The sequence below is a fragment of the Lucilia sericata genome, unplaced genomic scaffold, assembly GCF_015586225.1.
Source record: "Lucilia sericata isolate MDLA Ls3-8-SP2 unplaced genomic scaffold, ASM1558622v1 Contig000080F_arrow, whole genome shotgun sequence".
Taxonomy (NCBI): domain Eukaryota; kingdom Metazoa; phylum Arthropoda; class Insecta; order Diptera; family Calliphoridae; genus Lucilia; species Lucilia sericata.
The window spans coordinates 146,579-172,615 of record NW_023994113.1 but is presented as its reverse complement, the minus strand read 5'-3'; the positions used below and the strand labels follow the sequence as shown (position 1 = coordinate 172,615).

The 26,037-nt window shown below is 32.1% G+C and overlaps 1 protein-coding gene across 2 annotated transcripts in view; it reads right to left on the bottom strand.

The window, feature by feature from the left end:
• Positions 1 to 25,593, bottom strand: part of LOC119599536 (phosphoenolpyruvate carboxykinase [GTP]-like) — a 36,715-nt gene extending 11,122 nt beyond the window's left edge. The window contains exon 1 of one of the 2 annotated variants that reach the window (XM_037949315.1): positions 25,071 to 25,593. In XM_037949315.1, the coding sequence (XP_037805243.1) occupies positions 25,071 to 25,105 (35 nt within the window). In that variant the 5' untranslated portion in view covers positions 25,106 to 25,593. Of the gene's footprint in view, positions 1 to 19,440; positions 19,461 to 25,070 lie in introns of those variants that run through there. The other variant, XM_037949316.1, reaches the window with a different exon arrangement.
• Positions 25,594 to 26,037: the final 444 nt, after the last annotated feature.

Genomic DNA, 26,037 nt, shown 5'->3' with positions numbered 1-26,037 from the left:
CGAGCAAAGTGCACGCATGCTGGACCATAAATTCCATATACGCAAATTGCCACCTGCGTGTAAGGAGCACAATCGGGCGGTGGAGAGTCGTTGCAAAAGCTCAACCAGTGGTTGAAAAAGACCACCGTGAAATAGGCCAACAAGGAAGGTGTTTACGTAAAGGTGACTATAAAACACGGTATCACGGAATACTGGATGATGGTTCGGCAATTTATTGGAGTATCGTGGTCGCTGTGGAGTTGGTTTGCAGCCGGCTGCCGTGATCCATAGAACGAAATTTAGTCTCCGCCTCAAACCAAGTGGTAGGTCATGTCCACAAGCATGACTTCAATTCTGGTACTCCAGCACGTCACATCCTTTTTGTACGGATTATGTAGAGGGGCACTGGTCGACGCATTTTACTCACCAGGTATTAAGAGCGCCATGAGCTTAGACCATCAAAACTGCCGGATGGGTTCCTCCCCGGGGCATATAATCTTCATGATATTCCCCCATATTGGTGTTCTTCCAATCCAGGCCGAAAAGAGGAGCAGCCAATACCACTAGTCTTGTCCAAAGTTATTGGAGGGGTCCCTTTAGAGTGCATGTGTTGGCACGAGAAGAGAAGTCTATAACTCGGGATAAGTTCGGTGCTGTTGCCGAGACAACAGATACCTCACAGAAGCTAAGCTTTGAAAATGTGTTGGTGTCAATAGTATGGATGGATGTGAGAATATGCGGGCCTCACACATCCCTATACCTAAAGTGAGTGTGCCGGATGAATGAGAAGTGTGCTAGGTTAATAGTGATGGATGTAAGTTATCTTATACAAGACATGTTCATAGTTTACTCTTTTTAATGAGCAAGAACAAGTCCTCTGCTTATTTGATTAACTCGTATTTCAGTCTACCGATGACGTCTCTAAGTGCTACTGCCGAATCAACAGAGGGATAGCCTCCTGGTTGTAAACGGAAGTACTGTTTTTGCATCTCGGAAGTTAAGCAAATTGGTCAGCAATGTTTAGAGATTAAATAGCTCGAGTCCTTGAGCAAAGTGCGTTTAAGAAGCTCAAAGAGGCGGTACTGGGGCGTCTAATAAGCTCATCCAGTAGTAGTAAAAGTATCACTTTGAAGGCAGGCCGTCCAGGCAGGTGTTCACGTAAAGGACTTCGAATTCTGTTGTCAGAAGCTTTTCGTTTTTCCAATTGTACTTATGAGATTCTCGAAGGGATTTGAATTCTTAAGATTAACTTCCTCAAATTTACGTTCATTTAAAGAAAGTACACTCGCTCTTTCATTGCAGATCATTTTTTCTAATTTTGTTAACATATTCCGTTCCTCCTGGAAGCCGGTATATCTGGGTTTTTAATGTAATAGCCCAGACACGTAGTAACGGATTCCAAAGAGTATTTGCTCTAAGGTTCCACTAGATATGACCTTAAGTTGTTTTTTGCCCATTGTTAATTAATAATCTTGTCACAGCGTTAGGTAATCTAACATTTTGAAATGTAGACTGAAATAATATCGTCTTTAGGGAAAACGAATGCATTATATTCTTCGCTAATTGATATTCTGATTTGGAAGATCCTGCCAAAGTTTGGTGTATGTAAATAGTTTATAATCTGTCTGTTATCCAAAATCATCGCCTACCTATTTGTGGGATAGTAACGCGAACGATCATGACACTCCGATCTAGGTGTCAAGGGCAGGTATAGCATTGTTTTCAGACTCACCTAGGATGTGATCACACAATACTACCGTACACAAAATGGATAAAAGTGTTTTGGGTTCCAACAGATATAATTGGGATGTTAGACTCATAGAGCCAAATATAGCAAGTGAACTATTTTTGGTACCTCGTAAATTTGTTTTATAGAATACGATGCCATTTACAGAATAAGATAATGTTCAAATATGTGCCGCAGAAGCGCTTGCACTGAAAATTATACAACTTTAGATTCCATTCATAGTATGGCCTTAACATTCATATGATTTATTATCGATATGAACTTGAACTTTAACTTGGACCCTAGAAAACTCATTTGCAATCAATAGTAATATTAATATCGTTAAAATTAATTCAGGACCAATCAGTTCCATATAAAGTTTTCGAACACTATTGGCCTTTTTGTTAGTTCCTTTCCTTCTAGAAGAGTTTAATATCCAGTATGATAGCATTATAAAGTATATCCATGATTTTAAATAAAAACAAATTAAGATGATAAATTATTTATGGAAAAAACCTTGGTTGAAGAAAATTTATGAACATTATCATATCAATAACAAACTGTAGGGTATTATTCAAGATGTCTAGACTGATTAAATTTGTTTATTAGTAGTTTCTATATTTTTTCCCCCATTTAGTAGTTATTTCATAGATAAACCAGCGTATGCCCAGTCCAGTTCAACTGGTTACAACTTGTGTTATCAAACAGAAAAGAGCAAACATTTATATATTGAAAGGCATATGAATATTCATATCATTATCACTAATAACTACAAGAACAAATACAAACTAATCGATAGTTAATCGTACAAGAATTATATAAAAATTAGTTAAATTGGAATCATCAACATCATTTGGTATTCCGTAATATTTATTAATATTTCAAATCATTTATTGTTTTATTGCTGTGATATGTTTGTCAGTGTAAATGTTTGTAAAAAGTGTGTTTCGTATAGATTTTCGATAACATTTTCATTAACTGTGATATCGATATTTTAACTGCGCAATTAACTGGGATTGTCGCTGATAAGTTTTTAGCAAACATTTGTATTTACAATGACATAATTGACATTTATAATGCGTAGATCCAGGAAAACAAAATTTCAAATTTAATCAGACCAAAAATTCAAAGTGCAAATGAATTGCAATGATTATACAGTGAAAAATTTTCATTGAAAACTTAATAATAAACACTGTTTAGATTCAAAATTATAGGAAGGTGTCAACCAGTTCTACAGTACAATTTAAGAATACATAATATAGTGGGAACTATTTAAAGTCGTACGCCATTACCGATAACAATATATTCTATTATTTTCATATTCTTATACATAGTAATACAAATGTAATGATTGATTAATGATTGAATTTTTTTTATTATTGAAATTCCCACAGTTCTAATAAACTTGCAGAGGAAAACTACCGTTAAACGTCATAAAAATTTTGGTTGTTATTCGAAGTTCTTTAAAAACATTCAATTACCTTGATCGATATTATTTTAAAACTTTATTTGCGACGTGTTTTTTTTATATATCTAAAGGCGACATACATACTGATAAGGTTAACTACTTCGTTTACAATTTACTTATAGGTACATATCAGTTAATGAAAATTTGGCGTGTGCCGCTAATTATAAATATATATTATTGTTACTAGTTTGGGAATTTTGCTCTTTTTTACAACAAAGAGTTTTTATAATATATTACATCTATTTATAAGTCTATAGTTGTAAAATTTGATAAGATAAAAAAAGTTTGAAACTATTTTTGTGCAAATTTTATATAAATATTTTCCCACTTTTTTAAACAATTTTATATCGTCATGTAAAGCGTAAACGGCCTTAACTTATCAACATTTACAAGACGTAATGTCTTAAAATGTCTAGAGAAGATAAACGTTAAAACCAAGCGATAACATTGCATCAATAAAGTCGTAAGGCAAAAAAGATATTGTTAATTCTACTTAGAAAGTTATTATAAAACTATTTATGTATATATGTTTTAACCCATTAGATCCCAACCATCTTAAAATCAATAAATTAAAATTTTTTGTTGCAAAATATATCTTATTATGGGTTAATTTGAAATAAAATTTAAAAACAAAAAACTTTTAAATTTTGGAAATGCGACTTTTGGGCTGTATTCGGATGGGTACAGCGGGACAAAATGGGTATAAATACATAAATAAAATATATACCAAAAAGGATATAAACATTCTTAATAGATAATTAAGATATATGAAAAAATAGGCATGGGTAGTCCCATTGTACCCAAGCGAGTACACCAATATTTAAGCTTATAAAAATTAACTTAAAAACTATTTTTTAATTATTTTTTAACAAAATCCTAATGGGCTGATCTGTTTTCTTTTTTTTCTTATTTGAAATTTACCGTTATGTTTTTATGACTGTATAATTCGGTACATTTACTCTTTAGTTCCTAAAGTAATATTCCAAAAATAAAATTTTACAAAAAACTCTGTAATATGGATAATCTAGCATTATAAAACTGGTTGTTTTTTGTACCCAAGCGAGTACAGTGGGAACAAATGTGTTAAAGGTAATCCAAATGAGAGTTCCAGAAGTCTGGAAATCTGTAGCAGCATTCTTAGGGTTTCTTAAAAAAATCACTAGTAAATTATAAAACAAGGAGTTACTCAATGGTTCCGTCTTATAATACCACTACTCTCTCTCTCTCTTTCTTTCTTAACTATTGTCACTTAACTCTTATAAATTCCACAATTAACTGGTGATTCAAATTCTTGAAAATTCGACTTTTTCCATTTTTAATTACGATTCATACTCATGCAGTGCATAGATGGAGTAGTGTTTATGGAAATTAAAGATAAATTTGGTTACATAGTTAGGGATAGAAATATCTCTCCGACAGTTTTGCTCCACATAAAGGTGTATGCGTGCATTATTAATGAACGGCAAGTGTTGCTCATAAATCTTCGAATTTTGGGTTCAGATTCTCAGATTTCAGAGGTACATTTTCTTTTGCAGTATAGACAGTGAATCACATCCCACATTGCGACGGTTATCAAGTGAATCAATAGATCCCTCTCACGATTAACCCTACAATAGACTTTGAAACACTGACCCAATCATGAGGATTGTATTGCATTTATGGTCGAATACATATAAGTAAGTTGTGTAATTAGTAAGATCAGATGCAACTATGTACTGATTACACCGTTATAAAAATCCATGATACTTAAAGACTCATCACACTTCGTTTTCACGTCTAGAACAGCAAGAGCTTCTGATTCCTTAATACTTTCACCATTCCCAGATTCTTAAAAAAATGTTGTAAGCAAATCATTCAGGTTTTTCCCCAGTCCCCAGAAATCTTGGTCTATAATTGAACAAAGAAGGATGGCCTAGGATTGCTGTCATCCTCAAAAGCGTAGATAGGCTTAGAATAGCGTCGATAGATTCGATTTAAGTACACCTTGGCACATTCTAACAAAAACCTTGGAAATATCGAGTGTCTATCTTAACTTTCGAGGAAATGATGAATCGAACGATATCTTTATTCGAATGGAAAAGTAGTAGATCCCTAGAAGAACGGCCCTACAAAAGCCTTTACAATGGTATTTAAGTTAAATGATGGACTTCAAACACGATTGCCATATATTGTATAACTTTAGAAAGTGCGGAACAATTTGAACGATCATTTTCAGAAATAGTAGCCCCTCCATTATAGGGATATGTATTGAAAGAGCATGTTTTGAAATGCCGAATATAGTAGCTAATGGAAGATTTAGCGTCGAAGAACACTACTTCAAAATTTGCAATACCAGGAAAAAAAGGTCCTACCAGTACCTCTAGTCTGCAGAGATTATAAACTGGTGATGTTCAAATAACCACGTGAACAGGTAGTTCGTAGGACAGAAAGATCCCCTCGAAGTGCAAGTGGTGCTTGTGGAGGGAAAAAAATGTCGGTTAAAAACAGACGCGCAGTAAAGTCTATAATTCGGGATAAATTCAGTGCTGTTGCAGAGACAACAGATACTTCACAGAGGAGTTAATATTTGTCTAAGCTTTTGAAATGAGTTGGTGTTAAGTATATATGGTACGTGGTGAATGAAGGGGTATACGGACCTTACCCACCCGTAAACCTAGAGTGCGTGTATCGGAATAGCCAGAAGATTTTACTGCCCCGGGGAACAGTAAGAACTTAGCATGAAGACGTTGATCGCAAAAAAACCTTTACATTGGTCTACAAAGAGCTTGCAGATCCTTTGTAAAATCATATATAATTTAATACGATTACGGTGTAGACGGAAATTTCCATTTAAACACTTTAATCCCCATTTTCACCACCTCCAGTTATAGTTTAACTGGTAGTTATTCCTTCAGTTAAGACAAGTTTTGTATGGGAAATGTCAGTATATCTTAAAGTTAAATTATAACTGAACTTGGTGAAAATGGGGGTTAAAATATATTGAGTATTCGATTGTTATCGAATGCCTTAATTTTGACTCCAGAACATGACTATTATATCAAGTATCACAATAACACGATCCACCTTAATACACCTATAGCTTAGACCATCTAAAATAATGGAATTTCAATCAAGGCCACACAAATTAGCACCTTCTTTAAAAACAAATAGACTGTAGTCTATATACATTTCTGTAACAACTGTACATTTTCAATACAATTTTTTTTGCCTCTAAAAAAGTTAAACAATAAAATAGTCTGGCAAAAAAAATATATAAATAAAAACAAAATTAAAACAAAACAAGTTAAATTCTATTTTTATTGCAATTAAAAATTCAAAACATGAAGAAATAGAGGAAAGAAAAAAGAACAAAAACAAGACGATATAAAAACAAAAATCGAACAAAAACATTTCAAATCTAAAAGAATAACAACAAACTACAGTATAATGGGACAAATACAACTATGTACGAATAACTAGAAGAACAACAATTAACATATGTTTTGCAATTTACACTCACAAAAAACTAAGTATCTATGTGCATAACTGTATTATTACTGAATCGTTGTATAGGTGTGTTTACGTCAAGATTTACGTATGTACGTTTATTTTATGTTTGTTGGGATGTATGTATGTGTGTGTGAAAATGAACTGAAGAAGGGGCTCGCCTCAATTCATTCGAGGTTATCACCATGACTTGTCTTGTCTCTGAGTGACGGTATCAAAAACATAATAAACAATTGTATCTACATACCTACTATCAAATGTATTGTATACATTTCTGTATACAATTAACACATACACGGACACTGTCGCTCCTCTTAGTAGATCGGAGTAAAACCTGTTTTTTCTACTTTTCATTTATATGAACCCACCAAAATTTGAAATTTATTTAAATAACCAGCTGTGTGATATTCCATGCCGCGCCCTTTTAAAAATTGTTTTATTCAAAATAGAATCTAAATAAAAACAAAAATTGCACAAACATTTTTTAACTTGTGTGTGTATTTTAACACCAATTTAACACACAGATACAAAGCACGCACACACTGAATTACTTTTACACGGGCAGACACCACAGAAGTACAAAAACATTAGTTTAACAAATTTATTTTATTTAAATAACAATTAGCTAACACGTGTTTTAAAACAAAAATATGCGAATGAATGCCCCAACAAATAAACACTTTCAAACAAGGTTGGCAACCGTTATCGCTAAGCTATCGTTACCGCTAAAATACCTTTTCAGCACAACTACCGTTACCGCTAAAATACCGATACCGAAATAAGCCAAAATACCGATAACGCTAAAATATCAATACCGAAATAAGTTAAAATACCGATAACGCTAAAATACCAATACCGAAATATGCCAAAATACCGATAACGCTAAAATATCAATACCGATATTTTATTAAAATAAACTAAAATTTCCAAAAAGTACAAAACTCTTCACTTTATTAATATTGTTAACATCACTGGCGTTTTTTATTTCTTTCTCAAACATTGGCAACCTTATTTTTCGTTTTGTTTTCTTGTTCACTTTTCTTCTTTACCAAAATTGTCATTATATTGAGACAATAATGGTCATGTAAAAAATGAATGCAAGACAGATGATCATTTCGTTTTCAAAATATGAGTTTTTTAGTATACAGTAAATGTCAAACTCCATACAAACACACTGACAGAAAAATATAAAACTGTTACCATATTAATTCGCTTAAGAATGAGAGCAAACAATATAAATAACTGTTTTTTGTGTCAAAAAAACATATATTTTTTATTTGCAATTTAAAATTTGAAAGAAACGAAACAGCAACATAAATAAATTAGAAATAAAAGAAACTTGTCAGATTTGCGTTCAAATAATTATAAAAAGTGTAAAATGCCTCGTCAAAAAAGTTTTTTATACAGAAAATTTTTTAGAGTTGAAGCCAACACCAATTACAACAAGTGCACAATAATAGAAAATGAACGTGTTTGTGGGAAAATCTTAAGGGTAATTATTTAAGACATTGGACAAAATTCTGTTCGGTATAAGAACACTTGAGGGGTGAGGAAACAAAGGTAGCAATCGCCACCATGGTATTTTTCAAATTGAATAAGCGAAAACAGTATTTTTAAAGATAGTTTTTAATTTATATTTCAGTTTTTCTGCATATTTAGCATAATGGAATTAGAAGAAGATCTAAACAAGTTTGAAACTAATTCACATAGAAGTTTGTTGGCAAATAGGATCCAAAGTTTTTAGGAAAGGTCTTAAATGAAATAGATATTGCTGCCTTAGTTTCTACAACCCTCACTGAATGTTTTGATATCGACACAGGTTAAATTTTAAACTATAATATAGATTATATATACATATATGTATATACATATTTATACTATAGACTAGACTACAGACTAGACTAGACTATAAACTAGACTATAGAGTAGACTATAGACTAGACTATAGACTAAACTATAGACTAGACTATAGACTAGACTATAGACTAGACTATAGACTATACTATAGACTAGACTATAGACTATACTATAGACTAGACTATAGACTAGACTATAGACTAGACTATAGACTAGACTATATACTAGACTATAGACTATAGACTAGACTAAACTATAGACTAGACTATAGACTAGACTATAGACTAGACTATAGACTAGTGTCGACAATTAAATTTCTAGTAAAGAATTTTAATTAACCTTTGTATAAAATTATCGTTTATTTATTGTATTATATTTTTTATAGAGTGACCACGGATCGAACTTAGCGAGTCATATAAAATCCGTCCACAAAAGTACTTGGGCCAAAATAGAAAAAAATTCTATAACAGAACCAGAGAATCAACCCTCAACTTCGAACAGATCTGTTGCAAACATGCTCCAGACTAAAATAGCCATTAATATTAACAAAGAAGTTTTACTTAAATCCTGTGTAGAGCTCTGTTCTGTGAATGGAAGACCATTTTCTATTGTGGAGGACTCAGGATTTCGTAGCATTGTAGACCCAATTATACAAAAATTAGATATGACTTTGAATCGTCGGGTCGTTAAAGATCAAGTACTTCGGAAATTCGATGGTATTGTAAATACAATTTCTAATGAGATTAGTGGCAAATTACTATCTCTTAAAATTGATGGCCTCACACATTTGAATAGAGCATTTCTCGGTTAGTATTTCTAAATTATATATACTAAGACTCTGATTTGCGTCGTTTTTAACTTTTTTCGATTCTATTTTGACTGTTAAAATTTCGATTTGCACTGTAATAATTTTATTATCGTCGTAGCACGAAATTTACTTTTGTTTTGAAATAAACATTTATTTATTAATTTTTGTTATTTTGAGCACAATTTAGTCCAAATTTATTAAATATGTTCGAATTGCGTTCCTATCTATGACATATATCGGGGTCTTAGAAAACATTTTAAAACTCATGTACACAAAGCTGAATTGTTTGTTATGTTAAGGTATCAATGTGCAGTATATTAAGAATAAAAAAATTGTTCTTCGGACTTTAGCTGTGGCAGAATTATTCGAACGCCACACAGCTGAATATCTCAAAGACGTTATTTTAACCACCCTCAAGAAATACAAGATATCAGCAGACCAAATTTATACATGCACCACCGACAACGGTCGGAATATGCTTAAATGTGTTTCGCTAATAAACGAAAATGTAACCGAATTAGAAGACGAGGTGATAAATGAAGAATTTGATGACACTTTGAATGATTTTAAATTAAATACAAGATGTATAGGTAAGTTTTTTTGTTCATGAAATCTATTGTTGAAGCTATGAATTATTTTTTATCTACAAAACATTTTTTATTTGAAAATAAAACTTTAACCACTCTACTTTCAATCGAACCCGAACTTCGGCAAATTTAAAAGTTCGGCCAAACTATTTTCGGTTTTTGAAGTTCAGTGAACCCGAACTTTATGTTATTTAATGAAAAATATGCATTTATGATTAAAAAGTAACAAATATGTAACATTCAAAAACAAGTTGCCATCAAAATATTAACATAGGAGAGATTTTTTGAAATCGGTCTTTAATTGGGTTTGAATAAATTAGGGATTGAAATTTTCAGAACGTTCAAATGTGGACCGATTTTCACAATTTTCAATACCAATAAAATATTTAAACATAAATTTTCTTTAATTTTTTGTAAAATAAAATTCCCTTTTTTTTAAACATCGTTTTATAATAAAAAAAACTAGGATTAAATGCTTAATTTTAAAGTTAAAACTCAAATTAAATATAGCTAATTTTTATTAAAGATTGGGCTTTCATAAAATAATTATTTTGTTTCAGTATAAGAAAACAAATTTTGTATGAAAATTTTGTTTTATAAACCTTTTATAAAATAAAAGTTTGATTATGAATTGGGGGTTATAATCGAAACTACATACATAATTCTATATTTTTTTTAGTTAAATGAAATTTTTAGTATCTTAAAAGATATTGAAGTATTTAAAATGTTTGACTTTTCTTAGCTTTTAATAGTATCTTAGCTAAAAATGTTATTTATGTTTTGGAATACTCGTTAACAGTTTTTCAAAATAGCAGAAAATTTAAACAAGTTAAAAGGGCACTATTTTTACCAACACCATTTTAAATTTTAGAATTTACATTTCAGAAATGTGTATATACATACATATCGTCACCTAAAACGCAAACGGCCCTATTTAACATTTTTAAAATTTTACAGGAGAAGCAAAAAACTATTTAAATTGGAAAGTTTGTTTCTATCAGCGCGATTTATTTTTATAAAATAAACAAATTGTTTAATAGTTAAACCTATTATTTGTTATGATAATTGACATTGGCGTACATAAAAATGGATAAATTGGACTTTTTACCTTTAATATTTAAATGTTTTTGTAGATAGGGCCTTTTGCTAATTTTGGCCGGAGGAGTCTAATTTCTTTTGTGGACATTTGTTTTGATGCAGTACATTAGAATCTGCAATAAAATCGATTTTGGATTTTTGGTTAGTTAGGGCCGTTTGCGTTTCAAGTGACGATATATACTGTCTTATTCATAACAATTCATCAATGGTTTATGGAGCAAATTATGTTTTGAAAATTTGTCTTTTTTTTAATTTATACTTATGTAAACTCTACAATTTGAATATCATTGAGATATTTTCGCTCGTTTTAGGAGTTCGATGTGCTGCACATACTCTGCAATTAGCTGTTAATTGCGTTTTAAAAGAAAAACTAATGGAGAAGGTAACGTCGACCGTAAGAACCGTGGTTAAAAAACTTAGAACTCCTAATGTTGGCATTCTGTTGAAAAATGAGGGATTAAACAAACCGACAATTGATTGCGTAACACGTTGGTCTTCTACTTATGAAATGCTGGAATCAATTAACGGAAATAAAATAAAACAATTTTGCCAGGAAATGTCTCAAAAAAGTGATGACTTTTTTATTTCACAAGAAATGTGGAAGAGCATCTCAGATGCCGTTGATACGTTGCGACCCGCCAATATTGCCACTAAAACGTTGCAAATGGAGCAACTTACATTTGGCGATGCGTATGCCGCTTGGTGCAATTGCAAATTGCAATTGCAAAAAATTAAAACAAATTTTTCCAATAATTTAATAGAACATATGAAAAATAAGGAAAATATTTTATTTGAAAATGACGCGTTCATTGGTGCAATATTTATGGATCCACGCTGGAACGTGGTACTTAAAAACTCTTTAAAGGAACGTGCCATAGAACACGTTATTTCTGTAATAGATAAAATGAATAGTCTTACTCAGACCGATTGCATACTTGTAACCGATGGTGAAATGAATAATAGTTCATCGTCTATAGACAGTTTGGAAGCAATATTACAAAATATAGAAAAGGAAAATTATGGCAAAAATGCATCAATAAGAGAATTATTAAACGAATTTTCAAAAGAAAAAAGACTCTGTCTTCATGACAACGTTATTCAATGGTGGGAAGACAGAAGAGAAATAAAATCACAGCTGTACAATATTGCAATGGTTCTACTTGCCGTTCCAGCAACGCAAGTCAGTGTGGAACGTCTTTTTTCTGGTGTTAAATTTTTAATGAATCCAAGCCGAAATCGTCTGGATGAAGATAGTTTAAATGCAATAGAGGTGATACGCTCCAACAAGGACTTATTTTAACATGATAACTTTATATGTATTTCTTTATTTTAAATTAACACAAATATTTTACAGCATTCATAGCTCTATTAAACAACTTTATATTTAGACATTCCAATTTAAATTATATTTCTGAAATCCAATTGAATTTTTTTATAAATAAATTAGAATATGTATATGTATTTATAAATAAATACAAATTCGATAATTTGGTATTTGTTTTTGAAAATAATATTTTTGTTCTTTACTTTTCTAGGAAAAAATTCAATAAAATCGAAACTGAAAATGCCTTTAAAAAATACTTCTTCTTTCTCAATCTGTAGAGAAACTTAAAATCGGTTGAGAATCAACTAAGTTTCTGACTTATATGTGCTTAAAGGTACGAAACCCCGGTTTTATACGTATCTTAAGATTTTGCATGTGTTTGGCAAATTAAAAAAAAACAGATTCGTGTTCTACTCGGATCCACCTTTCAGAAAAATAGTATAGATATTTGTTTTGGTCGCATATTGTAATAATTGTTAAAAACGAAATCCATACAATTTTGAATTTAATTTATTTATTTCTGAACATTATTTTTTACTTTTAATTTATTAATTAATGAATTAAGGTTGTTATTTAATGTTTCTATATAAAAATTTAATTCCTCGTAAAACTGTTAAAATTATGAGCGCATTAGTAAATGCAGTTGCAAGAGTATTTTGTAATGCTACGAAATGTTGTGTAAATTTGCTCGACACTGTTTTTAAGTTAAACTTAAAAAAAATACGTAAAACAATAATACCAATGTTATTTTTGTTGTATTTAAAAGTTTGCTTATGCAGTGGATTTATGAACATATTTTTAATTATTTAAATCATATCGAAATTGCCGTCAAAATATCTTTTATGTACACTACCGATAACGCTAAAATATCAATACCGAAATAAGGCAAAATACCGATAACGCTAAAATACCAATACCGAAATAAGTCAAAATACCGATAACGCTAAAATAGCAATACCGAAATAAGCCACAATACCGATAACGCTAAAATACCAATACCGAAATAAGTCAAAATACCGATACCGCTACCTCATCACCGTTTCGAAACGGTAGCCAACCTTGCTTTCAAACATAAATTTGGAATAGTAATATTTTGCTGTATTTAAATTTTTAAAATTATATTATGATAATGGTCATAATCTGAGCTACTTAGCACACAAAATAATCAGGCCCATTCTAAAAAATGCTCATTTTTATTAGAACCTTATTCTTAGGAATATCTGTTCATTGGAAGTGCAGAACGGACTTTATTTAAGAAGATCCGTCTCTTTAAGTGATATTGGAATATTTAGGGAAACATTAGACAGGTGAAGTAATATAGTATGTGCCCTTTCCAAATGGGACTAGTTGGCTCTTATCGGTTGAGACAGATAAAATAAATATTTATTGTTATCATTTTATGTTAAAATTCTATTTATTTTTCACAGATTAGTGTAAGTTTCTGCTGCGAAATGTTGCGAATTTTAACATAGCAACTGCAAACTTCAGAAGACTATAACTATTTTTTGATCGATATTAAACTATTGGGCCCTAATGGTATCAATCTAAATGTACTGAACATCTAATTGAATTTCAATTGATAATAATAATTAGCAACGATTTAAACTCCACTGAAATAGGAATGGTAATACGTTTAGGGCCATTATCTCAACCTCCGATTATCGTTTAACCGGTAGATATACTGCCGGTTAAAACAATTTTTGTATGAAAACTGTCAATTTATCGTTTGAGAAAATGGGGTTTGTCTGAAAACTTTACCGCGCAAAATTATTAAATCTTCTCTACTCTAAATAAAAAGTAAATTTAATAAGATGATCCGATCACAAAGAAACTTATTCATTACCAATTAAAGGGTTCAAATGATAAAATTTACTCATTATTTTAATATGGTGATGTCACAGAGATGATGATTAACCAGTGTACATTATAAGATTTAAGTTTGATGTAGAGATGCTTGGCTCCAGGATGACATTGCTTAAAGCTTAATCGTTCGGCTCTTAAAGTCGTTACCAAGTTTTTGCTGATCACAGTTCTGATAGTTTCGGTTTTAATATATCCAACCTTTACTAGACCGATCCTCCTCCTAGTCTGCAGGACAAATTCATACTAACACTCATCAGAATAAAGAACTTGACACAGATGACTGGACGATTGAGCGAAGACACACGAGAGATATGAGAGAAGGTAAGGATCTCTGGATCAAAATTGGTTCTGAATCCCTCCGACTTCTTCGTTCATCGTAAGGGGTCATCAAATATGAGCTCAACCATCAACGGTTGATCTTGCACGCAGAGAAGCGCAGTGATGAATCCAAGCGGCCTCAAAGTGGTAAAGATTAGTCTGCACCAGTCCGAAGCAGCATCGGACGACTTGCTGCGCTTTATGGAGAAGGAAGTTATCCACGTGGCCTTAATTCAAGAATATTGGCATGTAGCCAGCAAAGTTTGAGGCGTACGGTCATGAAACTATATGCTCCTTTATCCAACCCCTGAAGGTAAAATAAGGAGCAGTATTTTGGTCAGGAAAGACATTAAAGTTTTCCTTCTATCTAATTACAGTTCTTGTGATTTAACGGCTAAAAAACCTATTCATACGACCAGCCCTATTCATACCTTACGACGAAGATAATCCGCTACACGTGCTGTACGCACACTGGTAGAATGGTGTAATACAAGGGCCCACGCTCATCATACTCTGTGGGGGAGCTCGGATATAAATGGTAGGATTGAGAGTTTACTTCAATATCTTCTAACTACTAGCCTAAATGTTTGCTATAAGGGTAATAGACCAACGTTCTTCAATAGTAATATGGAGCAGGTAATTGATATTACTTTGGTAGGGAACACTGACTCAGTTAGAAATCTTGATTGGAGAGTATCACTCATTCTAGAATTTCGTACGGACGAACCTTATTATAACATGTTTAGATTCCGCCTCAGTATTGTACTTATCACTGGTCATTAGACTTCTATACAACGACTTTTATATAAGATGCAGTGACGAAAAATAAACAAAATGCACTGAACATTTTCTCTGCCACTGCTCCACTTTTGATGACTTAAGACCAGATATGTTAGGTCAACGAATACTCATACTAGAATACTCATAGACAACGGCTGCCTTTCAAACTATGATTTGCAAAGTATCATTATAATAAAACAAGTTAGAGTGCTATATTCGGCTGAGCCGAATCTTAAATACCCTCCACCAGCAACTTTTGTATTAATACATTTCTAATTAATAAGTTTTCTCATGTCTTAAATATAAAAATCCCAAGATTTAAACAGCTTAAATTTACTACAATTCCAAGATTTATTGAACATTAGAAACACCACTTTCATTTAAATTTTTATAGCGCCCTAAGATATGCTTTAGCGATATCTCGTATTTGCATGTATGCATGTGTGTGAAAGATTTAAGGATTTTAAAAATACATACATATATATAATTTTGTTCTACACAAATTGATAATGCAAATAGTTAAATACGGTTAAAGCGCTTTTAGGGGCAGGACCTAGTATGAGAGATATGACCAAATATAGGCCGATCGTGAAAAATTTTTGAAATAGCATTAAGTGCTTTTACAAAATAGTATTTATGAACAAAAATAGTATTTATTTATATCATTATTTGGTAATGAGTTATGTGCCTTTAAGTGTTTTTCTGAAAGGGACCTTGTATGGGAGCTATGATCAATTATGGATCGATAGGAAAACAATTTCACAGTAATATTTCTCTGTATATGAGCAATATTTCTGCCAAACTTTATATGGATATCTTAATTTAGTAATGAGTTATGTGCGTTTAAGTGATTTTCGGGAGGGGACCTTGTATGGGAGCTATGATAAGTTATGGACCGATCGGAAAAAAAATTATCTGTAATATTTCTGTGCATATGAGTAATATTTGTACCATATGGGTATCTTAATTAAGTAATGAGTTATGCGCGTTTAAGTGATTTTCGGGAGAGGACCTTGTATGGGAGCTATGACCAATTATGGACCGATCGGAAAAAAATTTCACAATAATATTTCTGTGCATATGAGTAATACTTGTACCAAACCTTATATGGATATCTTAATTTAGTAATGTGTTATGCGCGTTTAAGTGATTTTCGAGAGGGGACCTTGTATGGGAGCTATGACCAATTATGGACCGATCGGAAAAAAATTTCACAATAATATTTCTGTGCATATGAGTAATACTTGTACCAAACCTTATATGGATATCTTAATTTAGTAATGAGTTATGCGCGTTTGAGTGATTTTCGGGAGGGGACCTTGTATGGGAGCTATGATCAATTATGGACCGATCGGAAAAAAATTTCACAACAATATTTCTGTGCATATGACTAATATTTGTACCAAATTTTATATGGATATCTTAATTTAGTTATGAGTTAAGCGAGTTTAAGTGATTTTCGGGAGGGGACCTTACTTAATACTTATACCAAATTTTATATGGATATCTAAATTTACTAATGAGTTATGCGCGTTTAAGTGATTTTCGGGAGGGGACCTTGTATGGGAGCTATGATTAATTATGGACCGATCGGAAAAAAATTTCACAACAAAATTTCTGTGCATATGAGTAATATTTGTACCAAAGTTTATATGGATATCTTAATTTAGTTATGAGTTAAGCGCGTTTAAGTGATTTTCGGGAGGGGACCTTGTATGGGAGCTATGACCAATTATGGACCGATCGGAAAAGAATTTCACAGTAATATTTCTTTGCATATGGGCAATACTTATACCAAATTTTATTTGGATCTCTTAATTTAGTAATGAGTTATGCGCGTTTGAGTGATTTTCGGGAGGGGACCTTGTATGGGAGCTATGATCAATTATGGACCGATCGGAAAAAAATTTCACAACAATATTTCTGTGCATATGACTAATATTTGTACCAAATTTTATATGAATATCTTAATTTAGTTATGAGTTAAGCGAGTTTAAGTGATTTTCGGGAGGGGACCTTGTATGGGAGCTATGACCAATTATGCACCGATCGGAAAAAAATTTCACAGTAATATTTCTATGCATATGGGCAATAGTTATACCAAATTTTATTTGGATATCTTAATTTAGTAATGAGTTATGCACGTTTAAGTGATTTTCGGGAGGGGACCTTGTATGGGAGCTATGTCCAATTATGGACCGATCCATAAAATTTTTCCTCTAAAAGAATTCTATTGACATAAGATTTTAATTTGTAAAATTTTGTGAAGATATCGACATTGTGGCAGAAGTTATTAACAAAAAACCCATTTTCCGGGAATATGTACTTTTGTATGGGAGGTATATGAAATTGTGGACCGATTCTGGCAATTTTCAGCAGGGATCAAGATCTTGTGCAGAAACGAATGTATGGTGATTTTCATGGAATTATCTTGCATAGTTTTCGAGAAAATTACATCAGAATGTGTAAAAAATGGTTATTTTTTTCCGAGGTTGTTTTAAATTTTGATTCATAACTTTTCCCGGTGTGAACCGATTTTGCCCATTTGCAATACCAAACAACTTAGGAAAATGAAGAACATTTTGGGTGAATTTGGTTAAGCTCTATTGCTTCGTTTTATCGTGAGCGTGTTTTACACAGACAGACGGACAGACGGACATAGCTAAATCGACTCAGAATTTGATAAGGACCCAGAATATATATACTTTGTTGGGTCTCAGATGAATATTTCTTGGTGTTACACACGGAATGACAAAGTTATATATACCCTCTATCACCACTGATGGTGGTGGAGGGTATAAAAAAGGTGGAAAAACCGCTCAACTATAAAGGTTACTATATAAGGATACAGTAACCCAACTGGTCTTTACTCCGTCTCAAGAGGGCTTTGACTCAGTGTGTTACTTTTTAATAACCTACGAAGGACCATAGTTTTACAAAGAAGGTCTTAGGACTTTCTAAAATTTTTCTGTGGATCTTAGAAGTACGCCAACCTACAGCTCAAAGGTGTTTTATTTTCCAAAATCGTGGATCAACGAAATTTGGCAAAGGTTCTGTAACACGACTTAGTATATGTGACCCAGAAACAGAAATACATGTATGTACTACCGTATACCTAATTATAGCACTAGCTTCCAGGCAAAAATCCGATCAATAATGAAATAAATAGAATAACTATGACGCCAACGGGGATTAACATATTTATCACCAGCCAGAAGGCACTTAGGGCGATATCAGGTGATAAAGTTAATTCTAAGACCGTATTGGATTGTAAGAAAACTTTAACCAAATACTCTCCCATAGGTAAGGTTTAGATCATATGGTACCAGGCTATTTGGAAGTAATCGGAAACGAACTGTTAATGCACTAGCTTTAAAGGAAGCTCGAGGTAGTTGATCTAAGGAACGCATTTCTTTACACTCTATTACTGAAAAGGGGCAGATGGATCAGACGAAGATCTGCTAAGAATAACAATGGCACAAATACTGTAAACTTTATATCTACACGCTTAATTGAAGAAGATCGAACTGGGGTGTCAACATTAAAAGCATGCTAAAAGTTTATTTACTTTTATTATGGCTTTTGTTTTGTTATACCTTGTACTTATCTATTTCTTTGTTTTTGTTTTGATTATGAATTCTCATCATCAGCGATACGAAAACATCAACAGCGACAACGACAATAACAATATTATTATTATCATGTAGTTGTTTTTTTGTTTTTCAGTACAACGTCGTTGTGTTAAATTTAATTGCAAAAAGTTTCCAAGAAAATAAAAAAATAACGAAAAAGATAATACTGACAGACAGACGGTTTACGCACTAAATTTGTACAAATAAAACGAGTAAAAAAATCGAAATACAAACAAATTTAATATTCCAAGTGTGTGCTGTTCACTTACTAACACACTCCTCCAAATAAACATGTTGTTTATAGTTATTATTGACTTACAAAGCTAACGATCGATCGATCACCGATCAAAACATTCAGCAAAAATCTGTGTTTTTCTTGTTTTGTCTTGTGCCATCACACCGAAAGGGGAGTGTAAAATGTTGTTTTAGTCTTGTACGAACTAATACGTACTGGTGGTTTCTATTATTCGTATTTAACTTTTAAAAGAAATAATACAAATTATTTTTCACTTACTGTTGCCAAGTGGCAGCTCAAGCTGTATTTGTTTTGGAATTTGTTGTTTTTTTTTTCTCTTGTGTACTCGTATCGCTTGTTTTATATTTATGACTGTATCAATTTTTTTAATGTTATTACTGGTCTTGTTTGCTTGTATGTATTTGGATTTGGGGCCACTACTGATATTTTGAAACCATGCAACAACAAACACTGGTTGTACAAGTTTAATTTGTGTGAATGTGGGTTTGTTTGTTTTTGGCATGTGGTTGGGATGGGTGGACTGATGTTTGCGCGGGTGTTAAAGTGTGCGCATGTCAGTACACAAGCATGTTTTAGCGGATCTCTCTCTCTCTCAACGAAAGCATAGAGACCGATAAATATGTTGATCAAAATAAAGAAACGGTAAAATTGAGATAAATGGTATTGAGAATTTGATAAAAATTGAAAATAAACCAAAAATATTGCATATTTTAAGGCATATTCTTTCAAATGATTTAGTCGGTCGTATATCCCACTGTTGGGTCCATATTATGCTGACGGAAAGAAAATTTAAGAAATTTTTAAATCTATGACATTTTAAAAAAATAATATTTTTTAGCTGTTTTAAAGAATTTTGAAAAAACAAATTGAAGGGAAGGGAGGCGGCGTCAACCACGGTTCCAACATATTATAGGAGTGATGGCAATTATGATAAAATGAACAATTAAGGAACTGTTTTTACCTTGATTAACTTCCACCCATATTGGTGGAATTGAAATACCGAGGTAAAGAGGTGCTACCAGTACCTCTAGTCTGCCAGGACTAGAGGGTTGTTAGGGACAAATGTATCCTAAGTATTTCCTTATAATGATTTGACCTGGGGTCTAAAACCTATATTTTTTGGTACCACGGGAATCAGTAGCCCGCAGGGCAGTGTTTCGGACTTTGTCGTGTCCAAGAGATCTCTTCGTTGTGCATGTGGTGGCGGGAAGAGAATGGTTCTGTTTTAGATTATTTGATAGATTCGTATTTCGGTCGACCGATTACGCCTCTAGGAGCTATTGCCATCCCATCTTCGTTGTTTAAACGAAAGTGCTTGTTCGTGAACCGGCAGAACCATGCAAGTAACAAAGGTATTGAGTCGTTTCTAGCTCACCCTGTGGTTAAAAAAGTACCAATGTGAAATAGTCCGTTTAGCAGTTGTTCACTAGTGTGTTCCGTGGTACAGCCTATTTAAGAATCTCATGTAGGAATACCTCTCAATCGATGCGTTTTAATATACTGAACACGAGAATAATGAAAAATAACTTTTTTAAAGGGGTCTCAGTTCTTTACCATCGATTCTGATTCTGGGCTGATTATGGGAAAAATATTAAATCTTGTTGCGGAGCAGGAATACAAAAATTTTAATTATTTTTCTTGCGATAAGCTCAAAATTACGAATCTATGAGCCTAAAAAGTGGTCCACGGGACGCCCTAGTGTTCCTGTAAAGCACTCAACTTCTTGTTCACAATCCTAAACTAGTTCCCCCCAGATATTGTGATAAAGAGCTTTAAGCATAATACCATACTCTTGCCAAACTTGTAGATATGTTAAATTGGAGATGCAGAACGGATTATAAAAGAGCTATATATGATTTCCATCCGATTATTATGAGTATATATGTATGTATATCCGACTATGACAACACTCTATACATATCAAATTTACACAGACGGATCAAAATTAAAGAAAAGAATCGGCTGTGGAATCTTTTTGAATGAGTTGAATGTGCAGCTATCAATCAGGCAAATTCATATTTTCCAAATCACTGTTACATAATCTATGACGAATTAAAGGCCATTACAATAGTCGAAGTATATATACAGTATTATAGGATATTACTTACTGAGAGCTTTGTGTATCTGATAGTGAGACATTCGACCCTTTCCCTCGTCCGTCCTAAGTCTGACCACTGAAGTGCAATCACAAAACGATATAATAACGGAACTATGAGTGGACTCAAGTGAGCTATGCTTATAGCGGTTGTCATAATAAACTTTTTCGTAAGAAGGCCAAAAATAAAATGTTCGGTTAACAAAAATTTGGGGTTTTCATAAAGGTTTGGTATATGATTTGAAAATAGTTTGCAACGATGCTACCCACTGTAGTGAAAAAGTGTGTAAATATCTGTAGATTGGTTATCAGCTAAAATATTTTTTAGTGTAAGAGAGAACTTTTGTCCATAAAAAATATGTGCCAGCAAACTAAGCACAAAAGCTTTTATCGAAAGTTTTTTTTTTGCAAATATTATTATTTTTTTTTTGTTAGTAAACAAACAAAATAAAACGGAAGTAAGAAAATTGCAGGTGTAGGGAGAGAGTGAGAGAATGAAAGAAATAACAACAAGTAAAATAGTAATATTGGATCGAGCCGAACTCCATATAACCTACAGGAATTTTAAACTGTTTAAGTGATCAGGTAAAATTTATCGTAACATTGCTTTTCGAGATGTTGACATTCGACTTTTTTGTAAATATGCACAGAATTTGAAGTGCAAATCTTACACAGCATAATTTTTCACTCCATAAAAGATTCAGACGAGATTTCAACCAATAATACCGCTATTTACTGTGTAAAGAGTAACCAATTATGGGATAAATAAAAACTATTTAGATTCCTGTAAGACACTTACTGTACATATTAGCAATCAGCTGATTTTCCGGAATGCGAAATTGTAGAGTACATTCCCTAATTCTAATTACTTTGAACTATTTGCATAAATTGCTGCAGTTTTATTGACCATAACTCTTCGAAAATATAACAAAAGTGGCATTATTAAATGCTGTAGGTTTCTCTCAACTGTAGGGTACAGTACAGTAATACATACTATATAGATCATTATATTCTGGGTACAATTTCTGCTACACTCATTAAATTATAATTTAATTTAAATTATCATTTGTTTGGCTTATGCAATAGGGGAATCAAAATCCAAATTCATACTTGTTATCAAAATTTTCAAGACCTATGTATATGGTCTCACTCTCAATTTATGGCAAACTTTAATATTTTGCAAAAGAAAATAAAAAAAAAAATAATTCAAAAACACAAAATAAAAAATACAAATTGAACACATACTAGAGATTACATATTTTAATCTGAAGCCATGGAAATTTCCTAGAGAAAAAAAAAAGAAAATAAATATTTTTCGCTTTGAAATGAAGGAAATGGTTGAATAGATGGACGCTTGAGATTGGTATTAAAATGATAGGCATACACATGCCAAATGTTCAGTGGAACAAAGAGGGAAGTGGAAATTGATGACTTTGTTATGGTTGCAGTTGTTGTTACATTTTAAATTGTGGTCAAACAATTTAGTATAAAGTTGTTTTGCTTTAATAACAACAAAACAAAAACATAAACAAAATACAGAGATGCAAATCTTTGTTAGTGTTTGTATTAACAGTGGGCAAAAGAAGTCTGTTGACCAAGATTATATTTAAATAATATGTTACAAAATTAATCGAAAAATCTTAACGTGACTTTAACAAAGCATTGCAGGAGCTATTTTGTGGAAATAGTTAAGGCGGGTCATAAAAATGGACGTGATTACCACCAGAATAAATAGTATCCCAAAATTGGGCACCACTATATTTTTATTGTATCTAATTGATCTTGCAGGGAATGAAATCATTAGCCAAACACCAAAGTATTTGCTTAATGAAAATTGTAATCAGAGGCTAAAAACCCTGAAATTTACCATCTAATAACTTTTCAAAGTTTTGAAAACTATGACAAAGTAGCGGTCGATCTAATGGTCCCTCTTTCGGAGAAATGGTGACAATCCATTAACCATTATAGTGAAAGAAAAATATTAGCTCTAGATATTTCCAAATCATGTGACTAGGAAATACCTCAATGTTTCTTTTTATATAGAACTTTCTCAGAGATAGCTATATACGAGTTGTTATACTTAGTTGGGATCTCATCCTACTCTATTCCTTACATTTCTTAACGATATTACGTATATCAGACTTCCAGCCCATTTTACTTTTTTACACGCGACAGTACAGCAAGTCGTTTGCAGATTGGGTATTACGGCATAACATGAATGAGACGCTTAACAAAGGAATAATATCGCGCTACTGATCATGTTGATTCATCTAAACTCTCTATGTTATAGACATAAGAATGTAGTGCGCTGTACGCTAAACTTAATACCGAAATGCTTCCTAAAGAAATTTTTTGCAAGTGTGAAAAGAAGATATACTTCATTCCATCTGATCTTCTAATGTCCGATAAAATGTATGGACCGGCGTTTCAATGTATATATTGGGGCTACTCGACTGCTTACAGAGCATATATTTCTACTGAATCTTTGGAGCACCATCACAATATGTACTATGTTTCACTATTCTCCCGATTTAAACAGGAATGTATTCCTCTGAAATTAGGGATCTTGTTACCGATACACCTAAAGTTATCCGCAACACTACTCTCTCTTTAAGACCACATCCATTTGTAGTCTATTGGACAATAGATCGAATAATGCAATACAGGTAAAACTCGTTCATTTGCGGTTCTATCCACATAAGGAATAAATTACTAGCAGATGCCTTTCCTGATAACTTACATTCCCATTTCTATAACAATGTTCTGCATAAGTAGGGGGTAATGACTACATTTTCAATTACATTTGAAGTAATTGTAATTGAAGATTCACCAATTACAATTACTTGTAATTGAAGTTTATCCAATTACAATTATTTGTAATTGTAATTGAAGTTTCGCCAATTACAATTACTTGTAATTGTAATTGATGTTTTGCCAATTACAATTGTAATTGAAGAATTTCCAGTTACAATTACTTGTAATTGTAAATTTTATTCCTTATAATTACATGTAATTTTGTAATTAGTAATACCTAAATTACATTTACAAGTAATTTTAATTGGAAACTTCAATTGCAATTACAAGTAATTGTAATTTCAATTACAGTTACAAGTAATTGTTATTGGTTATTGGTCAATTACACATTACAAGTAATTGTAATAGGAAAAACTTCAATTACAATTACAAATAATTGTAATTGGTTATTTCTCAATTACACAGTAATTGTAATTGGCCATGTAGTGAATTATTTTGTGTAATCATTACCCCCCATGCCTGTCAGCCACTAATTTCTGGTCCAGAAGAAAAAAATGGACAAGATCAAAATCAACAGAAGTAGTTATTATCGAATATTTTAATATAGATCTGTTAATACATCCCGTTATAAGACTCCTCCCAAATAATGACAATTAAAACTGTTCGATCAGCATCATTGGCCATTGATGGACCACAGTCAAAGCAATTACTAGATAAATATACTTCCCATTTTAAATATCAAGACTACATTTAAGACCTCAAAGGGAATAAAACGACCTAATGCGAGATTTGGTTTTGCCAAAATCGAATCAGAATTTATAGGTTCTCCTTGGACTATGAATATAGTGACGTTTAATAAAATAAGATTTGAAAAAAAATCAAAAACATTTAAATTGAAAAAAATATAAATAAATGAAAAAAAGTATTATTTTTATTCTGTCCAAATACTGACAGGACAAACTGTATCTGAATATAAGAATAAGTAGTAATTTAAACACGTATATGTATATTTAATTGTATTATTTAATTTGACACATACCCATTCTTCAAATGTTGTATTGTTTTGATCAACATTTTTTGGCTTTGTTGTTGTGGAAAATGCTGCTGCTACTGCTGCTTCTGTTGATCTTGACAAACGTTTATTGAACTCTATTGTTCTATTTTTGATCAAATATGCATTAGGTATCTTACAGATACATAAACAAAAACAAACAGACGTAAGTATGTATGTTTTATACGTATGTATATTTGTATTCGTAGTAAATGTATCACAATCTCTATATAAACCTATAAATTAAATAATTTAATTTGTTTATCAAATGCTGTGCCAAAAAGGAGGGTGTCAATGTACAAAGTACTTTCGTTTTCAATTTACTTATTTTTTTTTACTTTTTCGATTATTTTTGTCCGCTTTTAATGTAATTTTAACAATTGTTTTTATTACTTTTTGTTACTAACACCGGTATTTACAGTTTTACAGCCGGAATGCTGAATATTTCGTTTGTTTCAACGATCTGTACGGCAACAAGCAACAGTTGCTACTGAAAATCATTGCTCTGCAACAACATTTCTTATTTTCGATTTACTTTATTAAAACCACAATATTTATGTTTTTTGTTTTCTTCTTTTTTTTTTTTTTTTGTTTGTATCACTTTTTCACATTCGTTTATGTTGTCTGTGTGTTTTAATGTTGTTTTTGTTACTTTTTTTTGTCGTACACAAGTTGTGTGTTGGCGATAAGATAAGACAGGCAGGCCCCCACCAGTTGTAGCTGGTATAGGGAAACACAACGAACATTTGGGAAACCAAAAATGACTGCAAGAATGCATATCACCAGCCGACCAGTTTTCTGGATTCACATTTTACGATGACACACACACACATATGTATAAACACAACATGTTTTGACTGCAATCGGTTTGCTGGTATTTCAGTTGCAGTTGGAATTTGAATTCTCAAATGCATTCATTACGTACGCCAGTTTACAAGTTGTTGATTTCTGTTGT